The sequence below is a fragment of the Geotrypetes seraphini genome, chromosome 10, assembly GCF_902459505.1.
Source record: "Geotrypetes seraphini chromosome 10, aGeoSer1.1, whole genome shotgun sequence".
Lineage (NCBI taxonomy): Eukaryota > Metazoa > Chordata > Amphibia > Gymnophiona > Dermophiidae > Geotrypetes > Geotrypetes seraphini.
The window spans coordinates 56,204,597-56,222,500 of NC_047093.1; the positions used below are offsets into that span (position 1 = coordinate 56,204,597).

General features: G+C 43.8%; 1 protein-coding gene across 4 annotated transcripts in view; it reads left to right on the forward strand.

The window, feature by feature from the left end:
• GTF3C5 (general transcription factor IIIC subunit 5) overlaps positions 1 to 17,904 on the forward strand; it is a 39,152-nt gene that overhangs the window by 11,934 nt on the left and 9,314 nt on the right. For 2 of the 4 annotated variants that reach the window (XM_033961597.1, XM_033961599.1), the window contains exons 3-10: positions 1,808 to 2,006; positions 7,899 to 8,094; positions 8,505 to 8,609; positions 10,690 to 10,804; positions 10,922 to 11,002; positions 11,242 to 11,326; positions 12,542 to 12,661; positions 17,475 to 17,617. In XM_033961597.1, the coding sequence (XP_033817488.1) occupies positions 1,808 to 2,006; positions 7,899 to 8,094; positions 8,505 to 8,609; positions 10,690 to 10,804; positions 10,922 to 11,002; positions 11,242 to 11,326; positions 12,542 to 12,661; positions 17,475 to 17,617 (1,044 nt within the window). Of the gene's footprint in view, positions 1 to 1,807; positions 2,007 to 7,898; positions 8,095 to 8,504; positions 8,610 to 10,689; positions 10,805 to 10,921; positions 11,003 to 11,241; positions 11,340 to 12,541; positions 12,662 to 17,474; positions 17,618 to 17,904 lie in introns of those variants that run through there. The other 2 variants (XM_033961600.1, XM_033961598.1) reach the window with 2 other exon arrangements.

The following is a 17,904-nucleotide window of genomic DNA, read 5'->3' on the forward strand; positions in this document are numbered from 1 at the left end:
GTGAATTGGGTCGGTAATAGCGGTCGTTGCTAAAGCTGTGAAAACAGATTTAGTGACGATCGCTGACTTTAGTGCATCTAGCCCTTTGCATAGTGTGCCTACTAGGTTGTGTGCATAACTTCTAATTAAGGCCAATTAGCATCAATTAGGTGTTAATTTACAATTATTGGCACCTTTTAGGCTTGTAAAAAAAGGTGTGCGTGCAAATCGGCTGTGCATATCAATTTGCACACACAACTTAAGGCACCACAGACAGAATTTGGTCCTAACTGTGCAATTGCTAGGTGGGAGGGGCATGGGAGATACAGAGGTGGGCCCAGCCCTTAGTAAGATCGTAGAATATTGTCAATTATACACAAACATTTCCACCAGCCTTTGGCATGGTCTAAGTGCTTGCGACTAAAGTTAGGCGCTAAAATGAAGCCTTACATTAGTATTCTGTAATGGCAATAATGCACTTAATTGCTAATGCAGAATTCATGCTAAGTTCTACAGCATTTTGGCATCTAAATTTAGGAGATCTTTACAGAATGACCGCCATAATGCGGATATATTATGAGATATGTGACTGTATTATAAGTGAAGCTGTGAGTTGTGTCATTTTTACCCATTTATACTTACAATAGTCTTTAACCCCTTTACATTAACGGTTGCTAGAATATATGTATGTCTGTCTTTCTTTCTGTCTGTCTCTCTCCCTACCCCTGTCTCTTTCTTCCTTTCTTTCTGTCTGTCTCCCTCCCGCTGTCTATCTTTCTTTCTTTCTCTCTCCCTCCCACTATCTGTCTTTCTTTCTGTCTCTGTCCCTGCCCCCTGTGCAGCAGCCGCAGCATTCCCTCCCCCTCCATTTCCCTGTGCAGCAGCATTTCCCTCCCCCCCCACTTCCTTGTGCAGCAGCAGCAGCAATTCCTCCCCCTCCACTTCCCTGTACAGCAGCAGCATTATTTCCCTCCCCCCACTTCCTTGTGCAGCAGCCGCAGCAGCATTCCCTCCCCTCCATTTCCCTGTGCAGCAGCAGCATTTCCCTCCCCCTCCACCACTTCCATGTGCAGCAGCATTATTTCCCTCCCCCTCACTTTCCTGTGCAGCAGCCTCAGCAGCATTCCCTCCCCTTCCATTTCCCTGTGCAGCAGCATTTTCCTCCCCCCACCCCACTTCCCTGTGCGGTTTGTGTGGAGGTGTCAGGGGAATATGCCCCTTCTCCCACCTACCTTTTTTTTGTTATCACGCAACTGGCATAGAGTATGTAAACCGCCACTCGTTGGAAATCGAGCGTGCACAGGTGCCAAATTTTCTCTACTGGCCGCTGAACGCGCATGGGACGAACAATTTCTCTGCCGGCCTCTGGCACAGCTAAGCACACATGCGCACTCCTATTCTCTGCTGCCCACAAAGCTACGAATTACGCAGGTAGGAGTGCGCATGCACGCTTAGCGTTTTATTATTAGTGATACAGTGAACATACAGTGATGGACAATGCCATGAATCTACCAGTCAGCTGATTCTATAAACGGCAGCCAATCAGGATGCATGTGTTTTTTTTTTAAAAACCCAGAGGCAGGATGCCTACCCTGTAGGTGATTGTTGTGGGTCTAGGGAAATGGGTAGCGATGCTTAAGTTTTCCCAAGGCTGGGTGTGGGCGTGCTTTCAGCTGGAAGTAGCCTTGGGCGAGCTTAAACGGCCCTAGGGCCGCGACAGCTGCCCGAAATGTTAAAAGTAGACGCAGCTAGCTGGGCTGATCGCAGCAAGGGAATCCCTGATCATCTGAGCTGAGAGTAATCTGTTCATTCTCCCATAAACTGGCAGGGATGTCGGACTTTCAGTACCTTGCCTTCAATATGGACCAAGATGGCAAACAGATCTCCATGTATGACAAAATCCTGCTACAGAAACCCCAAAAGGAAGACTTCTTCTGTCAGGAGCTGCCATTGTACATCCCACCACCTATCTTCTCCCGTCTGGACACGCCTGTGGACTACTTCTACCGCCCAGAAACGCAGCACAGGTTGGGGATTTCATGTTTTCTTTCTGTTCATTGTCTGCAGAATGTTGCTCTTCTTGCTTGTGGTCACATTGTCTTGAACTTTTTCTGTTTTAGCAGTATGTTACACTAGCTGCAAGTTGTGGTAAAGATGAGAACTGGCAGCAGTGAATGCACGGCAGGATTCAAGTGGTTTAGCAGAACTGTGCGATTGTGGAGAGGTCTCAATCCTAAAATAGCAAGGGGAACTACAGAGTAGAAATTCCATGGCAAAACTTTTTTGAGGTCTTATGCTGGGTGCTAAAGTGTAGGATTGTGTATGTGTGTGTTTAGGGGGGTCTCTGTCCTGGAATAGCAGGGGTACTTCAGGACAGTATGTGAGGAGAAGGAGGCTTTGCTGCAGTAGTAGAACATGATCCATTTTGGGTCTGAAGTTTTTTTTGTAAAATTGGCATCTTGTTCTGCCATCATCTTCTTACTTTTATGCCCAAACAATGTAAAAATACATATGAAGTCATTCGTGCACCAAAAGAAATTGTTAAACTGCAGCACAGATGGTGTGTGGGTGTAGTTGCGTCTCCTGGCTTTTAAGGCTGCACTATCTCTGCGTTCCGTGCAGCTGGATGAAGATGAAAGGACTGAGCCAGCCTTCAGTAGATTTCTGTACAGCTGGTGCTGTATTTACTATCACATTAACAAAGAGAGAAAGCTGTTCTTTCTCCCAGCAGGGCATATCTCTTTCTCACCATTGCCCTTCATTAGGGTTAGAACACGCAAATAAGTGTTATCTTCATGGGAGAGGGCATGTAGAACGACCATGCTGGCTAATGTGACAAGCATTTGTAGAGTTCAGTGATGGCCTATGCCAATGAACAAAGTTCTTATCCGGTTTAGATCACCACTACACGTACATTTTGATGCGCTGGCAACGCTTGTACAATAAAAACGAGATGTCCTAGCACAGGCTTGTCCACGGCAGAGCTGTTAAAAGGCCAAATCTTCAGGATATCCCTGTTGAATATGTATATGAGAGATTGGCATGCAGTGGAGCTAGTGCTCATGCAAATCTCTCGTATGCATATTCATTAGGAATATCTCGAAGATCTGGCATGCTTGCGATTCTTGAGGTCTGAACTTGGATAAGCCTTCTCTAATGGAAATACCAATGCTGGGTTTGTTTTGCAGGCAGGGGATCTGGGAGATCAAGGGGCTCATAATTGAAACATAAACACATCTAAAACCTGCCCAAGTCGGCACTTGGATGACCTAAAAGACAGATCGTCTAAGTGCCAATAATCAAACCTATTTTTTGGACATATCCAGGGACTTTTTAGGCCACTGAATGCTGCTTTGCGCCCAGAGCTAAAAGGGGCGTATCTGCAGGAGTGGTTAGAGCGGGATATGGACCGACCCCGCCTTAGTCGTCCTGCAGGGATAATCGAAGGTTTCACGAGACTTCCTGGATGGATCTTATACGTTGTGACTTAGACAATGTAAAAATAGGTCTAAGTGCCCAAAACGTATCCAAAGTGACCAGATAACTACTGCAAAGATGAAGTAAAGACCTACACACACTCCCCCAGTGTTCACTGACCTCCTCCCCCCGCAAAGATCGGAATAAAAATGTACTTACCTTTCTCCAGAACATCAGCACCTAGTATAGGAAAGCCTAGGAGAGCTGCAGACAGGTCTCTTAAAATAACCTGGGGGGTGGGCTAATGAATCATAGAGAGGAGGACCCAGGCCCATAAGCCACTCTAACCACTATATTCATGGTGGAAAATGTGAGCCCACCAAAAAAGCCCCAAACCCTACTGTACTGGCATATAGGTGGTATGTACAACCATAAGGACTATTGGGGTTGTAGACAGGTGGGTATAGTGGGTTTGGGGGGGGGGGGAGGCTCGCCATAGCCGATAAGGGAGTTCTGGTGAGATGTTTGTGGCACCCTTTTTGTGAAGTTCACAGCAATGCCCTGTAAGATGCCTCACTGCTCTGTTGGCATCACAATGCTGGCCCCTCCCACGTCCAAATGATCTTGTTCTGGACATTTGGGACTTAGACGATTTTTTGGTCGAAAATGTGGTATAAAGATAGATGTATTGCTGGTCTGGATGATCAATGGCAAAAAATATTTTAGATGTGTTTTTCGAGAATGGATATATTTCCCCATTGCCGACTTTGGGCATCTAGCACCATACAACCAAATTCGACTTAGACATTTGTTTTGATTATGCCTCTTCATGTATTTGTGCAAGGGTCATGTTAGTGTGTTTTAGCGATTTAGATTATTACAGAGTATTGTGGTAAAGCAGGAGAGGGGTGGGTGTTGGAGGCAACTAAATGTGTATCTTAAATGCTAGTGTTTTCCAAAACTGTCCTGGGGGAACCCCTAGCCTGTTATTACGGATATCCTGAAAATCCAACTGGCTGGATTGGGGGTTTCCCCAAGACATGTTTGTGGAACACATTTGTGTGCTCTCTTACCCCTCACAGTGGGGTGCACAGGTGAATAATGTCCGGAAGGAAGAGAAATCTTGTGGCTAGTATGTGGATAGGATAATTGGTAAACTGGATGAGTTGGTATGATCTGTTTCTGATGTGTTATGTTTTCTCTGAGTAGAAGTTGGCGGTTTTAGTCTAGCACAGTGCTTCTCAAACCAGTCCTTGAGGCACTCCCAGTGAGTCAGGTTTTCAGAAAAAGAACATAAGAATAGCTTTATTGGGTCAGACCAATAGTCCTTCTAGCCCATCTTCACAGTGGCCAATCCAGGGCACAAGTACCTGGCCAAAACCCAAATAGTAGCAGCGTTCCATGTTGCCGATCCAGGGCAAGCAGTGGCATCTCCCATGTCTGTCTCAATAGCAGACTGTGGACCTTTCCTCCAGGAACTTATCCAAACCTATTGATTAGGCAAATTGCTGATTCAAAGGGATGGATAGAAAGAAAACCTTCAGTCTTGTCTCATTGGATGTGTCATTGTCTCTGATATACCGGTAGTTGCTAATAAGATTTTGTTAAGTACTTTGTCTAATATGGGGATAGATGGAGCAATTTACAATTGGTTTACTTTATACTTTCAGGATAGATCAATGCAGGTAAAGAATAATGGATTTTGTCTATAATAATGATGATCAGTAGGGGAGTTCTTCAAGGATCTGCCTTATCCACACTTCTGTTTAACCTGTATTTAGCATCTCTGGGTGGTGCGATCCAGAATTTAGGAATTAGTTATCATCAGTATGCAGACAATGTTCATTTTTTCCCCATGTTGGAGTGGCAAAGTGAGTTGAGGGATAAATTAACTCAATGTCTGCATGTAGTCAATGACTGGATGAATTGTCATAGTTTTGAATTTTTTTAAATCTGAACTAATGTTGATAGGAAGAGTTGAGGATCCATTGTGGCCAGAATTTGTTGAGGTCAACATAATTATGCCTCCAGTATGAAAGAAGATAAAAAATTTGGGTGTTTGGATTGATTCACTTTTGAATATGAAAGAATAAATTATATCGTAAAATCTGCCTTTTTTCATATAAGCCTTTTGAATAGATTGAAATCGATGCTCTCGTGCTATGATTTCTATCTTGTAGTACACAGTAGTGCTGCCCGATTCACGATTCAAATCGGTTCACCGATTCACTTCGGGTGAATCAATTCGAATCGATTTAAATTTTAAAAAAATCGGCTTCCCGATTCGGACCCTCTCCCCTCGCCCCCTAAAGGAGGAGCAGCAGCGCTGCTCTTGCTGGCCGCTGCTGCACCTGTTTTAGAGGGCAAGGAAGGAGGGTCAGTCGGGAAGTGCTGCGTCTGGCTTCCCTCCTGGCCTCCCCCAAGAACTGGCCCCCCCGAAGGACTGCCCCCCTTCCCCGAAAGACTGCGCACCCCCCAACCTCCCCCGGGAAGACCTCCGTGTTCCCCCTGGTCTCCCCGAACCGTTTATCTTACAGCTTCAGCCGAAGATCGCGGTTATAGCTCTTTGCACTGCAGTGCTTTGAGCTGTTTCCTCTGCTGCGGTCCCGCCCCTCCTCTGACATCAGGAGGTAATAGGTTTAAGCATGTGACTCCTTTATTGCGACAACTACATTGGTTACCGATCAAATCATGTGTTGTATTTAAGGCACTTGTGTTAGTATTTCAGGTTATTTACTAAAACATACCTTGGTATTTTTCTCTTGCTATAACTTTACACCAATCATTGTGATCTTTGAGATCAGAGAATACAATGCGTCTGTCCTTGGACAGATGCTATTTCTGTGGCAGGAGTAATTTTGTGGATTAACTTGATAGGCCACTTGAAGATGATTAGTAATGTACAGATTTTAAAAAATATTTGAAAACATTCCTTTTTTATTGAGGGTTTTTCAATGAATACTAAACAATGGCTTAAAGAATTGTTTTGTTTGAAAATAGTGGGTACAAGGAGAAACGACATGTTTTCCGTTATAGCTCCTCAAACCTGGAACGCCTTACCACTTTTTATCAGAAAAGAAAAGGATCTCACCTCTTTTAAAAAACTTTTAAAAACCTTCTTATTTAATGATGCTTTTACCACTTAAACAATCAAGCCAATGTAGACTTCCCCAAAAACAAACAAACAAAAAAATATATATATATTTTTTGTTTGTTTGTTTTTTATCTCCCCCATCCTTGTGTTTTTACCTCTTTTGTGTTTTTCTGATTGATAAAATTGTAACTTTTTTCCCTCTTCCCCTTTAAATTATGTCTGTCACTAAGCCACATATGCTAAGAAAATTTATAAGTAATTTGACTTTTTATTTGTGTCTTAATAACACCCGTTGTCTAAAATTGTTGTTTTAAAACTGTTCTAATATTGTCTGTTACCTCATAAGCTGTTTTTAAATTTGTTCATCGCTTAGAATGTTTTATATAGGCGATTCATCAAACAATAAACTTGAACTTGAACTCATAAGGATTGCTTTACGTTATAGGCTCCCTTTTACTAAGCATTAAGGCCCAAATTCTGTAACCAGCGCCTAATGTTAGGCCCCTATTTTGGAGGTCTCCATCTAGATAGGAGCCTATCGAAATTGATTGACAAGCTCAATTAAGCTTTTTAATCAGCAATAATTGAAACTTAGGTGCCAATCAAGAAAGAGCAATTCTGCAACAAGGCGCCTCTAAAAATTTAGGCGGCCTTCAAAAACTAGGCACTATGCACGTTTGTTGTGGGCGTGGCTACGTGTTAGGCGCCTCGTTGCAGAATCGCTGCTCTTAAGCGTGCATAAGCGCCTAACATAGGCGCCTAACTTTTAGTTGTGCCTGGAGCTGGCCTATTTATTGGGTGCCTCCAAAATAGGTACCACTCAGCATGATTCATTAAACAGCACCCAATTTTACTTGACTCGTGCTGAACAGTGCCTATATCGGTGCCTAACTTTTGGGCGCTTCTTATATTATTTGCCCCTAAATGCTCTGACGCTCATAGGAATTCTATGAGTGTTGGAGCACCGTCGGAGCCGTGGTAGAAACCTCTACCTTGGCTTAGTAAAAGAGGGGGATAATTTTGTATGATTTTTGTTATAAATTTTTAATGTATTTTTTGTAACCCACTTAGATTTAAGCAGGATATAAGTTTTTTTTTTTAAATAAATAAATAAAATACCAGCTGCTGGCATTCCTTTATTTAAAACAGTCGTTTGGCAACCCTACCCCTGCCCCCAAGTATCCCACATCTGTCAGAAGTTTTCCATCCTCGGGTAGGAGACTAGACTGATCCTACAATCCACCTTATGATTTTGGGCCCTAGGCATGTTCTCAGTTTGCCTGTGTGTTAGTCTTGCCCTGTTCACTGTAAACAATTACATGTTTAAGACTGATTTTTAGTCTTTAGTCTTCAGCAATTACAGTGATAGAAGGTGTGTAGTAAATTCTGCCTATGCATTGCATCTTAGAGAAGGCTACCACCCTCCTCAAGTATCTGGTGAGAACTTGATTGGCCTCAGTAGAGCCCGGCGCCCCCACAATGCTATCTTTGTAAGCTTTGAGGATGGAAAGGTTCCAGCAAAGCCACTGGAAGCTGCAGTACGGAACTGGAAGAAGATGTGTACAAATGCCATGGATATGAAAGTGGAGGAGGAGTTGAAACAGGTACAAAACAGGAGGGAAGTTGATAAGAAGTACAAGTCTCCTGGTGCGTAGTGGGAGGGAACCTAGAGAACAAGTGTGGGGCTCCTGAGGTGAAGACTGAGAGAAGTTGTTGAGAGGCAGTGCAGAGCTTCTGGTGCGTAGAGCAAAATCAGACAAATATTACCGTTAATAGAAGGGGAGTATAATGCCAGGCACTGGCTCTGGAATTGGAGGGGAGACAGGGGGTGAAGAGTTGTTTATTCTGAGGATATATAGAGAATGTACAGGTTAAAATGGCAGGTCCTGGATGGACAGCACCGGCTTTAGGACCCTTCTTGGAAAGGAATATGGTACAAGCATGAAGAAGAACTATGTTTTAATGGGAGTATTCAATGTTGTGATAACTTATTAATCTCTATATTGTCTTGTAGTTGTTTGATGTTCGCCCAATCTGGTCACGAAATGCACTCAAGGCTAATGTCAGCGTTCACCCGGACAAGCTAAAACTAATCCTACCCTATATGGCATATTACATGGTAAGACTTTCAAGCTTCTTCTACCCCACTGGTGAAACTCTTGGCTTTATATAACTCCTGGAATGACTTCTCACCTTTTTGAGTCCCTAGATCAGGGGTAGGCAATTCCGGTCCTCGAGAGCCGGAGCCAGGTCAAATTTTCAGGATATCCACAATAAATATGCATGAGATAGATTTGTATCTCAAGGAGGCAGTGCATGCAAATCCATCTCATACATATTCATTGTGGATATCCTGAAAACCTGACCTGGCTCCGGCTCTCGAGGACCAGAATTGCCTTAGATAATATAAGACAACAGAAAAAGATCAGTTAAACCATTCAGTCTGTCTTCACCACTAAAAAGGATACAGTCCAGCTGACAGCCGCAGACTGGTCATTTGCAAGATTCCTTTCTGTCCAGGACAGCCTTTCTGTCTTCCTCCTTTCTGTTACATAAGCTCCCCACATTGTTCCCTCCAGCACCCCCCTTTCTCAAGCAGAAACATGGGGCTTTGTAATCATCTGAATAGTTGTCTTCAGAAACAGTGGCTGCAGACCTTGTTGTTGTGACCATTTTAGATTTAGTCTTTTCACTACTTCTCTCCCATGTTTGGCTTTCTTGGCATGATATATAAAAATTGCCTAGATCAGGATTCCGACTGAAGTGGTTTTTTAAAAATATCTCCCAGTAGCTCCAGTTTCCTGTGAGGGAAGGATCATTCAGGAACCACAAAGATGAGTCTGGTCTTCAAAGCTTATTTTCAGTTGTGTTTGAAGCAGAACTGTCAAAATCATTTTTTTTTTTTTTTTTAGATCAGAGGTTCTCAACCAAGTCACTGGAGCACAGCTAACCAATTGGGTTTTTAGGATTCCCACAATCATTATGCAGGAGATAGACTTGAATACAAATCTGCCTTGTGCATATTCATTGTGGATATCATGAAAACCCGACTGGCTGGACGTGCCACAAGGTCTGGGATGAGAACCCACTGTTTTAGATCGATGTTAGAAGTTTAATTAATATTTGATAAAATCACTTTTTTCATAGATTACAAAGCGATGAACAATAAAAATTAAAATAGGGGACCTAACTCGGTACTGGAGTACTCCCTTGCCAGTCAGGTTTTTAGGATATCCACAATGAATATGCATACAATGGAGGCAGTGTAAGCAAATCAATTGTGTGTCTATTCATTGTGGATTTTCTGAAAACCTGATTGGCATGGGGGTACTCTAGAACTGACTTGGGAAACACTGTTCTGGATAATATAGTTGGGCTTATAATGGGTATGTTCATTAAGAATCCCCTTTTGTTTTCTTCATTTATAATTTTTATCAAATTTACATTTTTTAGCAAGCATTATTATCTCTTGTACAGAAAGAATGGAAATAGTCACCCCCAATTTTTTTTTTTTTTAAAGAAACAAAACCATCCAAAAATATCAACTTATCCTACTAAAATCCACAATATTATATAAGGATCCAGAATACTAAAAGCAAATTATACAAAGAAAGAAGAAAAAAAGAAAAATAACCAATTAAAGACTTCAAAAGAGACATATTTTTCATCTGAGCTCTAAATGTTACCTCCCTCAAGACGTTTTGAAGATAAGAAGGCGGTCAATTGTGCAGGCTCAAAGAACAGTAATTAACGATACATTTACATGGATATATTTTAGGAAAAAAGTTCCACCAATCAAAGTGACTCCTGTTTTCAAAAGCAAAAATTGTCATCTATATTTCTGAGTTTCACAAGACACATCAGGAAATATTTGAATTCAGAGTCCTAGGAATTCTTTTTGTCTGTTTTTAAAGAATAGCTTCAAAATTCCAAACTTTGTCCGACAAGAGTGCCACTGATGCCAATAAAGTAGAAGGTTGGGCTATTTCTTTATCAGAGACCTCTAAAATATCTGATATATCTAATTTTTGACATTGCTCTACTGGTTGTTCAACTTGTGCTTTTGTTGGTAAAGAAGAGACTTTTAAAAATAGGAGAAACATCATCATCAGTTTGATAATACTAAATTTATGTTCTGTTTGAGAATAGGTCTGCTGTGAAGTGACCTAAATCTAAAACACTTTCTTGTGGCTATGCAGTTAACAGGTCCCTGGAGAAGCCTATGGGTTCGGTTTGCCTATGATCCTAGAAAGAATCCAGACGCTAAGATTTATCAGGTGCTGGACTTCCGAATTCGCTGTGGAATGAAATACGGTAAGGAGACCAGGCCTCTTCCAACACATAATTCCTTTTCTCCTGTAGTCTTCTGAGGAGAAGGGCGATCTCTTCACTGGGGAATAAGTCTCTGCTGCATTTTTGCTTTGTCCTCAGGTTATACAACAAATGAAATCCCAGTGAAAGCGAAGCGCAGCACATATAATTACAGCCTGCCAATAACAGTTACAAAAACAGGTGAGACTCTGACTCTCCTCCCCCCCACCCCTCCACTTCTGCAGCCAAGTGGCGTCCAGATCCTTTCCTTCTTATGCCTCAGCAACCAAATGATAGCCTATGGATGGTTGCTGTAATGTCAAATGGATTGTGAGCAGTAGTGTAAGAGAGGATGAGGTCAGATTGTTATTGGTGGGAAGCCCAGGATGTGCATTCAGTAAGCAGTGCCTGAAACAAGCTCTTTCCTTTCTCTTTTACAGCGTCACAGATGATAAATATGCAAGATTTGAAGCATGGGCTGAGCACTTTGAGCCAGTCCAGTGTGAAGAAAGCCCCTGCCAGCAGGTACAAACTCAAAGTACGTTTTCACCGTGCCAGGCCAGTACATGGGCCCTTGTTACTGAATCCATTTTTTCAGGACTGCCACTTTTTATTGAAATCTTATAAAGTTCAAACCAATGATTAACTTAACTGTAGTCCCCATATTGGAGTTTGATTACTCTGTGGGGAGTGTTTAGCACTGAAGTTTGGCTTTTTACAATATTGTTCCAGCAGAAATCTATAATAATAAAACCCTAGAGCGCGCATGCGCTCTTGAAAATTCGTGATTCCTGGCGCCGTGAGGTGTGCTTCTGTGGCAGTATTCTATTTGACACCTCACGGCGCTTGCAGGGGCTGGAGGCGCGTGTGGTGGCTGAAGGCACGCGACTGTGCTCTCTCCCTGACCATGTCCTCGGCAGGGAACACACCTCCCGCCCTCACTTGCCGCCGCTGCCGCTGATCCTCCTCTTTAAAGAACCTCGCAGGCCTCTCTCCAACCTCAATAGCACGCTCCCTCTGACGCACGGAATAGGGTCAGAGGGAATGTGCTACCGAGTTGGAGAGCGGCCTGCTAGGTTCGCTAAAGCCCGCCACCACGATCGCAGGCTGCTTTGAAGAGGAGCAGGCCAGAAGACGCCGGGATGGAGGGAGGGTAAGAAGGGGATCAATACCGAGAGCCAGGGGGAGAGGGAAAGGGAAAGGGGGCTGCTTTGGGGAGAGGGGTGTGCTGGGGGGGAGACAGAAGGGGCCATGGATAGGGAGAGGGAAAGGGGCTGCTTTGGGGGGGGGGTGGGCTGGGGACAGACAGCTTTGCTCTGGGGGGGAAGACAGAAGGGGCCATGGAGAGACAGGGAGAGGGAAAGGGGGCTGCTTTGGAGGAGAGGTGTGCTGGAGGGAGACAGAAGGGGCCATGAAGAGATAGGGAGATGGAAAGGGGGCTGCTTTGGGGGGAGGTGTGCTGGGGACAGACAGCTTTGCTCTGGGGGGAAGACAGAAGAGGGCCATGGAGAGACAGTTAGGGAGAGGGAAAGGGGGCTACTTTGGGGGGGAGGTGTGTGCTGGGGGCAGACAGCTTTGCTCGGGGGGGGGGGGGGGGGGGGGACAGAAGGATACAGACAGCGGCCAAGGTGAGAGAGAGAAAGAAACACAGACAGACACATCTATTCTAGCACCCGTTAATGTAACGGGCTTAAAGACTAGTTATAGTATAATTTGATTGGAGATATCCTTCTATCTCAGATGTATAGATATGCTTATTGCAATTCCCATATCACAGGATTCCATCTACATCTTCCGGGAATGGGCGCTGCCACCATATAGGCAGATGTTTTACCAGCTCTGTGACCTCAATGTGGAAAGGTAAGGACTCGGGCATGTAACTGCACTTTCTAGTTGGCATCAGCCATGCTTCCTGCTTCAACACAATGCAGAAGGGGAGGGGGAGTGGTGGGGCTTGCATCTGTCTAACATTAAGGATATCATGGTAATAAAGAATAAATTTGCTTATGCATAAGTTATCCTGAACACCTGTTAGGAGGGAGGAGGAAGGGCAGCACTTGGGGACATGCCAGATATTCAGGAGCTTCCAAGGTTATGTCCCAGTACTTTTGAGGCTGAGACAGGTTTCTAGTTTGCCTATGCATTAATCCAGCTCTGCTCAGTATAGGTAACAGAACCATAGACTTTAGGCTTGTCACTGCAGGCTGGTCCCTTCCAGTTTAGTTATTAAGACGTGCTTGAAGAATGGCCTGAAATTTGGCAGCTAAAATTTAATGCTAAGAAATTCAAGGTCATGCGTTTGGGCTGCAAAAAACCCGAAAGAACGGTACAGTTTAGGGGGGTGAAGAATTTATGTGCACGACAGAAGAGCAGGACTTGGGTGTGATTATAAATGATGATCTTTAGGTGGCCAAACAGGTTGAAAAGGTGATGGTGAAAGCTAGAAGAACGCTAAGGTGCACAGGAAGAGGTATGACCCGATATAAGACTCTGGTGAGACCTCATTTAGAATATTGTGTACAATTCTGGAGGATAGAGTCGGTCCAGAGGAAGGCTACTAAAATGGTGTGTGGTCTTCATCATAAGGTGTATAAGGACTGACTTAAATATACTTTGGAGGAAAGGCGGGAGAGGGGAGATATGATATAGATGTTTAAATACCTACATGGCATAAATGCACATGAGTCTTGTATTTGAAAGGAAGCTCTGGAATGAGAGGGCATAGGATGAAGTTAAGAGGTGATAGGCTCAGGAGTAATCTAAGGAAATACTTTTTTACAGAAAGGGTGGTAGATGCGTGGAACAGTCTTCCAGAAGACTGGTGGTGGAGACAGAGACTGTCTGAATTCAAGAAAGTCTGGGATAGGCATGTAGGATCTCTTAGAGAGAGAGAGAGAGAGAGAAAGAGATACTGCGGATGGGCAGACTGGATGGGCCCTTTGGCCTTTAGCTGCCATCTTTCTATGTTTCTACATTATGTGCATAAGTGCCAGTCCTGCCTCTGCTCTATCTAATCTGCTTCGAAAAATTGCAAGCCATGGAATCGAGGGTGAAATACTCATGTGGATTAAAAACTGGTTGGCGGATAGGAAACAGAGAGTGGGAGTAAATGGACAATACTCAGACTGGAAAAGCGTCGCGAGTGAAGTGCCACGGGGTTTGGTGCTTGGACCCATGCTCTTCAACATATTTATAAACGACCTGAAAATTGGTACGACAAGCTAAGTGATTAAATTTGCGGACGAAGTTATTCAGAGTAGTGAAGAAGCAGAAGGATTGCGAAGACCTGCAATGTAATATAAACACGCTCGAGAAATGGACCGCAACATGGCATATGAGGTTTAATGTGGATATGTGTAAGGTGATGCATGTCAGTAACTAAACTAAACCTTAAGTTTATATACCGCATCATTTCCACGATGTTGTGGAGCTCGGCACGGTTTACAAAAACTTAAAATATAGGAAGAGAAGGAAAAAAAAAGTTTACATGAACTTATATAAAGAAGAGAAGAGTAAGGGGGGATAGAATTACATTTTAGTGAAAAGCCAGGTTTTCAGTTGCTTGCGGAATAATTGGAGGGAGCCAAGGTTCTGCAGCGGGGTAGTAAGGTCGTTCCAAAGACCTGTGATTCTGAAGAGAAGGGATTTTCCCAGTTTGCCTGCATAGCGAATACCATATAGAGAGGGGAAGGATAATTTATACCTTTGGGTGGGTCTGGTAGAGTCAGGACTCGAGGAGTTATAAGATAGTGGGATTAAGGGAGGAAGGATGCCTTGAATGATCTTAAAAGCCAGGCAGGAGCATTTGAAATGAATTCTGGAAATCACTGGGAGCCAGTGAAGTTTAGCTAGGAGTGAGGAGACATGGTCAGACTTGCGTTTTGCAAAGATCAACTTGGCTGCAGTATTCTGGAGTCTTTGAAGACTTTTTTTTTATAGGCTTAAGTAGATGGCATTGCAGTAGTCTAATTTGGAGAGGATGATGGATTGGACAAGGATGGCGAAATGTTGTTGGCGAAAATAGGATCTTACTTTCCTCAGCATGTGGAGGCTGAAAAAGCATGATTTAGCCAAGGAGTTGAGGTGGTCATTGAGGGAGAGAGAAGAATCGATAATGATGCCAAGGACCTTGCTTGAGAACTCAAGCTGCAGTGCAGCACCTGAGGGTAGTGCGAAGAGGGTAGGCAGGTGTTCTAATTTTGGGCCGAACCAGAGTAGTTTTGTTTTTGATTCATTCAATTTCATCTGTGCCAAGAAGGACCAGGAATGGAGTCTCATTATGCAAGCTGTAATGTTCTCATGGAGGTTGGTGAGGTTCTGGTCTGTCTCAAGGAGGATAAGGATGTCATCAGCGTATGTGTAGATTGTTTCAAGGGGGGATAATTGGAGGAGTTTCAGGGAGGACATATAGATGTTAAAGAGAATATGGGATAGGGGTAATCCCTGAGGGACACCACAAGATGATGTCCAAGGAACGGACATGGTGCCATTTGTGTTGACAGTGTAGGAGCGAGAGCGTAGGAAGTTTGAGAACCACTTTACGATGGTGGATTCAATTCCTATCTTGGAAAGTTGATAAAGTAGTATGTCGTGGTAGACAACATCGAAAGCTGCAGAGAGATCGAATTGTAATAGGACAGCGAATTTGTTACGAGAATGTAGTTGTTGCACCTTAGAAATTGAGAAAACTAGGAGGGATTCGGTGCTGAAGCTGGGTCTGAAGCCATATTGGTAGGGATGGAGGATGGAGAATCTCCAAAAATCTTATACATGAATACAGGCTGTCTGGTGCGGTACTCAGTGAAACTCCCCAGGAAAGAGACTTGGGAGTACTGGTCGACAAGTCGATGAAGCTGTTTGCGCAATGTGCTGCGGCAGCGGCGATTAGGGCAAACAACGCTAGGAATGATTAAGAAGAGGATCATGAGCAGATCAGAGAAGATTATCATGCCGCTGTACAGGGCCATGGTATGCCCCCACCTGGAATACTGCGCCAGCATTGGTTGCCAAACATGAAGAAGGACACGGTACTGCTCGAAAGGGTCCAGGGAAGAGCGATTAAAATGGTTAAGGGGCTGGAGGAGCTGCCTTACAGTGAAAGATTAGAGAAACTAGGCCTCTTCTCCCTTGAAAAGAGGAAACTGAGAGGGGACATGATCGAAACATTCAAGATAATGAAGGGAATAGACTTAGTAGATAGAGGCAGATTGTTCACCTTCTCCAAGGTGGAGAGAACGAGAGGGCACTCTCTAAAGTTAAAAGGGGATAGATTCCGTACAAACGTAAGGAAGTTCTTCTTCACCCAGAGAGTGGTAGAAAACTGGAACACTCTTCCAGAGTCTGTTATAAGGGAAAACACCCTCCAGGGATTCAAGACAAGGTTGGACAAGTTCCTGCTGAACCAGAATGTACGCAGGTAAGGCTAGTCTCAGTTAGGGCACTGGTCTTTGACCTAAGGGCCGCTGTGTGAGCAGACTGCTGGACACGATGGACCACTGGTCTGACCCAGCAGCGGCAATTCTTATGTTCACTCACTGCAAAGCCCTGCATGTATGTTGTGTAAAAGGGGTGCTGCTATGTCCCTGGGCACCTGCTTTACATAATTGTGAATACCTCAGGGTAATTGTATAACAGATTCATATAAAATTATCCCCAGTGTTTCTGTTTCATTATTGTGAACCCTAATATATACCTCTAGGCTGGGGCTTTTTTAAAATAAAAAGCACTTAGTTTAAGTGTACTCTCTAAAAGCAACATAGATGTCTATGTGCTTTTATAAACTAGTCTTCCAGAGCTGGACCTAATAGCACACATATTCACACACCTGGTGTGAAAAAGGTGTAAATTGTGCGTGTATCTGCATATGTTAAATTATTCAAATATAATGCAGCTCCTGAGATTCCCTTTGCATAGATCACATAAAAGCTGGCACATGAAAAGGATGTACTTGCTGTTTAATCATTCAATTTCTTGATGCAGATTTACACCAAGATCTGAATAGTGATTTACTGATTTGAGGTATTTTACAGCTATTGTCTTTTTGTATTTTGCCTAAAGTAGTCCTCACATTAAACTATAGACATGATGGGCCTGATTCTGTATAGAATGCCGATATCAGCGGCCGCCGATCACATGTCAATCATGCATCGACATGCTATTCAGAATCATGTCTATACTCCTGGACAGACATCTTAAATGCAGGCCTACATTTAAGGCATCTGTCTCATGTCTATGGAGACATGTACCAACGCTTAAGCCTGCCTAAGGTCTCTTCCGAGTGAAACCACACCCACATCCCGCTTTGGGCTCTCTTAAGCATGGGTACACGTTTTCGCAGACATGCTACAGAGGCCTACATTGAAGGTGTCCTGCCTCAAACACTTAAAAAAAAAACGTGCATCCTGACTTGCTGCCAGATGGCAGTAGGATGCCTACAGCCAGCTGCAATCGAGATGCATGTTTCGAGAATTAGGCCCTTTATTCATACATCCTACAGAAGTACAACCCTGCCCCCCCAAAAAAAAACACAGAACTCTTCTCCAGGTTCAGGCCACTTCTGCTTACTTCTGAAATGCCAGGCTGTTGTGAATTGGGGCTTTTCTTTCACAACTGATCTGTGTGTGTTTCCTGCAAATGCTATGTCTAATTGACTGTCTCCTGAACTGTCTGTCAGCTTGCAGAAGATAATTCGTCGCAACGATGGGAAGGAGGAGGTGTGTACAGAGAAAGATGGCTGGTGCCTCCAGAAGACCGGCGATGAGCTGAGAGACAGCATGTCCCTCATGATCAGGAAACTCATTCGTTCCAAGAGACCTGGTAAGGACAGAAGAATGTTACTGAGCTGAAATGATAGAGGCCTGTGTTATTGGGAGGTTTCAGACTCTTTGTAAGGGGATTGGGTCCTTTTATACCTTGTGCTGACATGGGTAGGTATCAGCTGCTGTTTGATAAGGTGGGACGAGCACAGCAGAGAATATGCATACATAACTCATGCAGTGGTGGGTTTTTTGCCCTCATACTTAGAGAAACATAGAAACATAGAGTTTGACGGCAGAAAAGGGCCGGCGGCCCAACAAGTCTGCCCACACAATAACCCTCCCTCC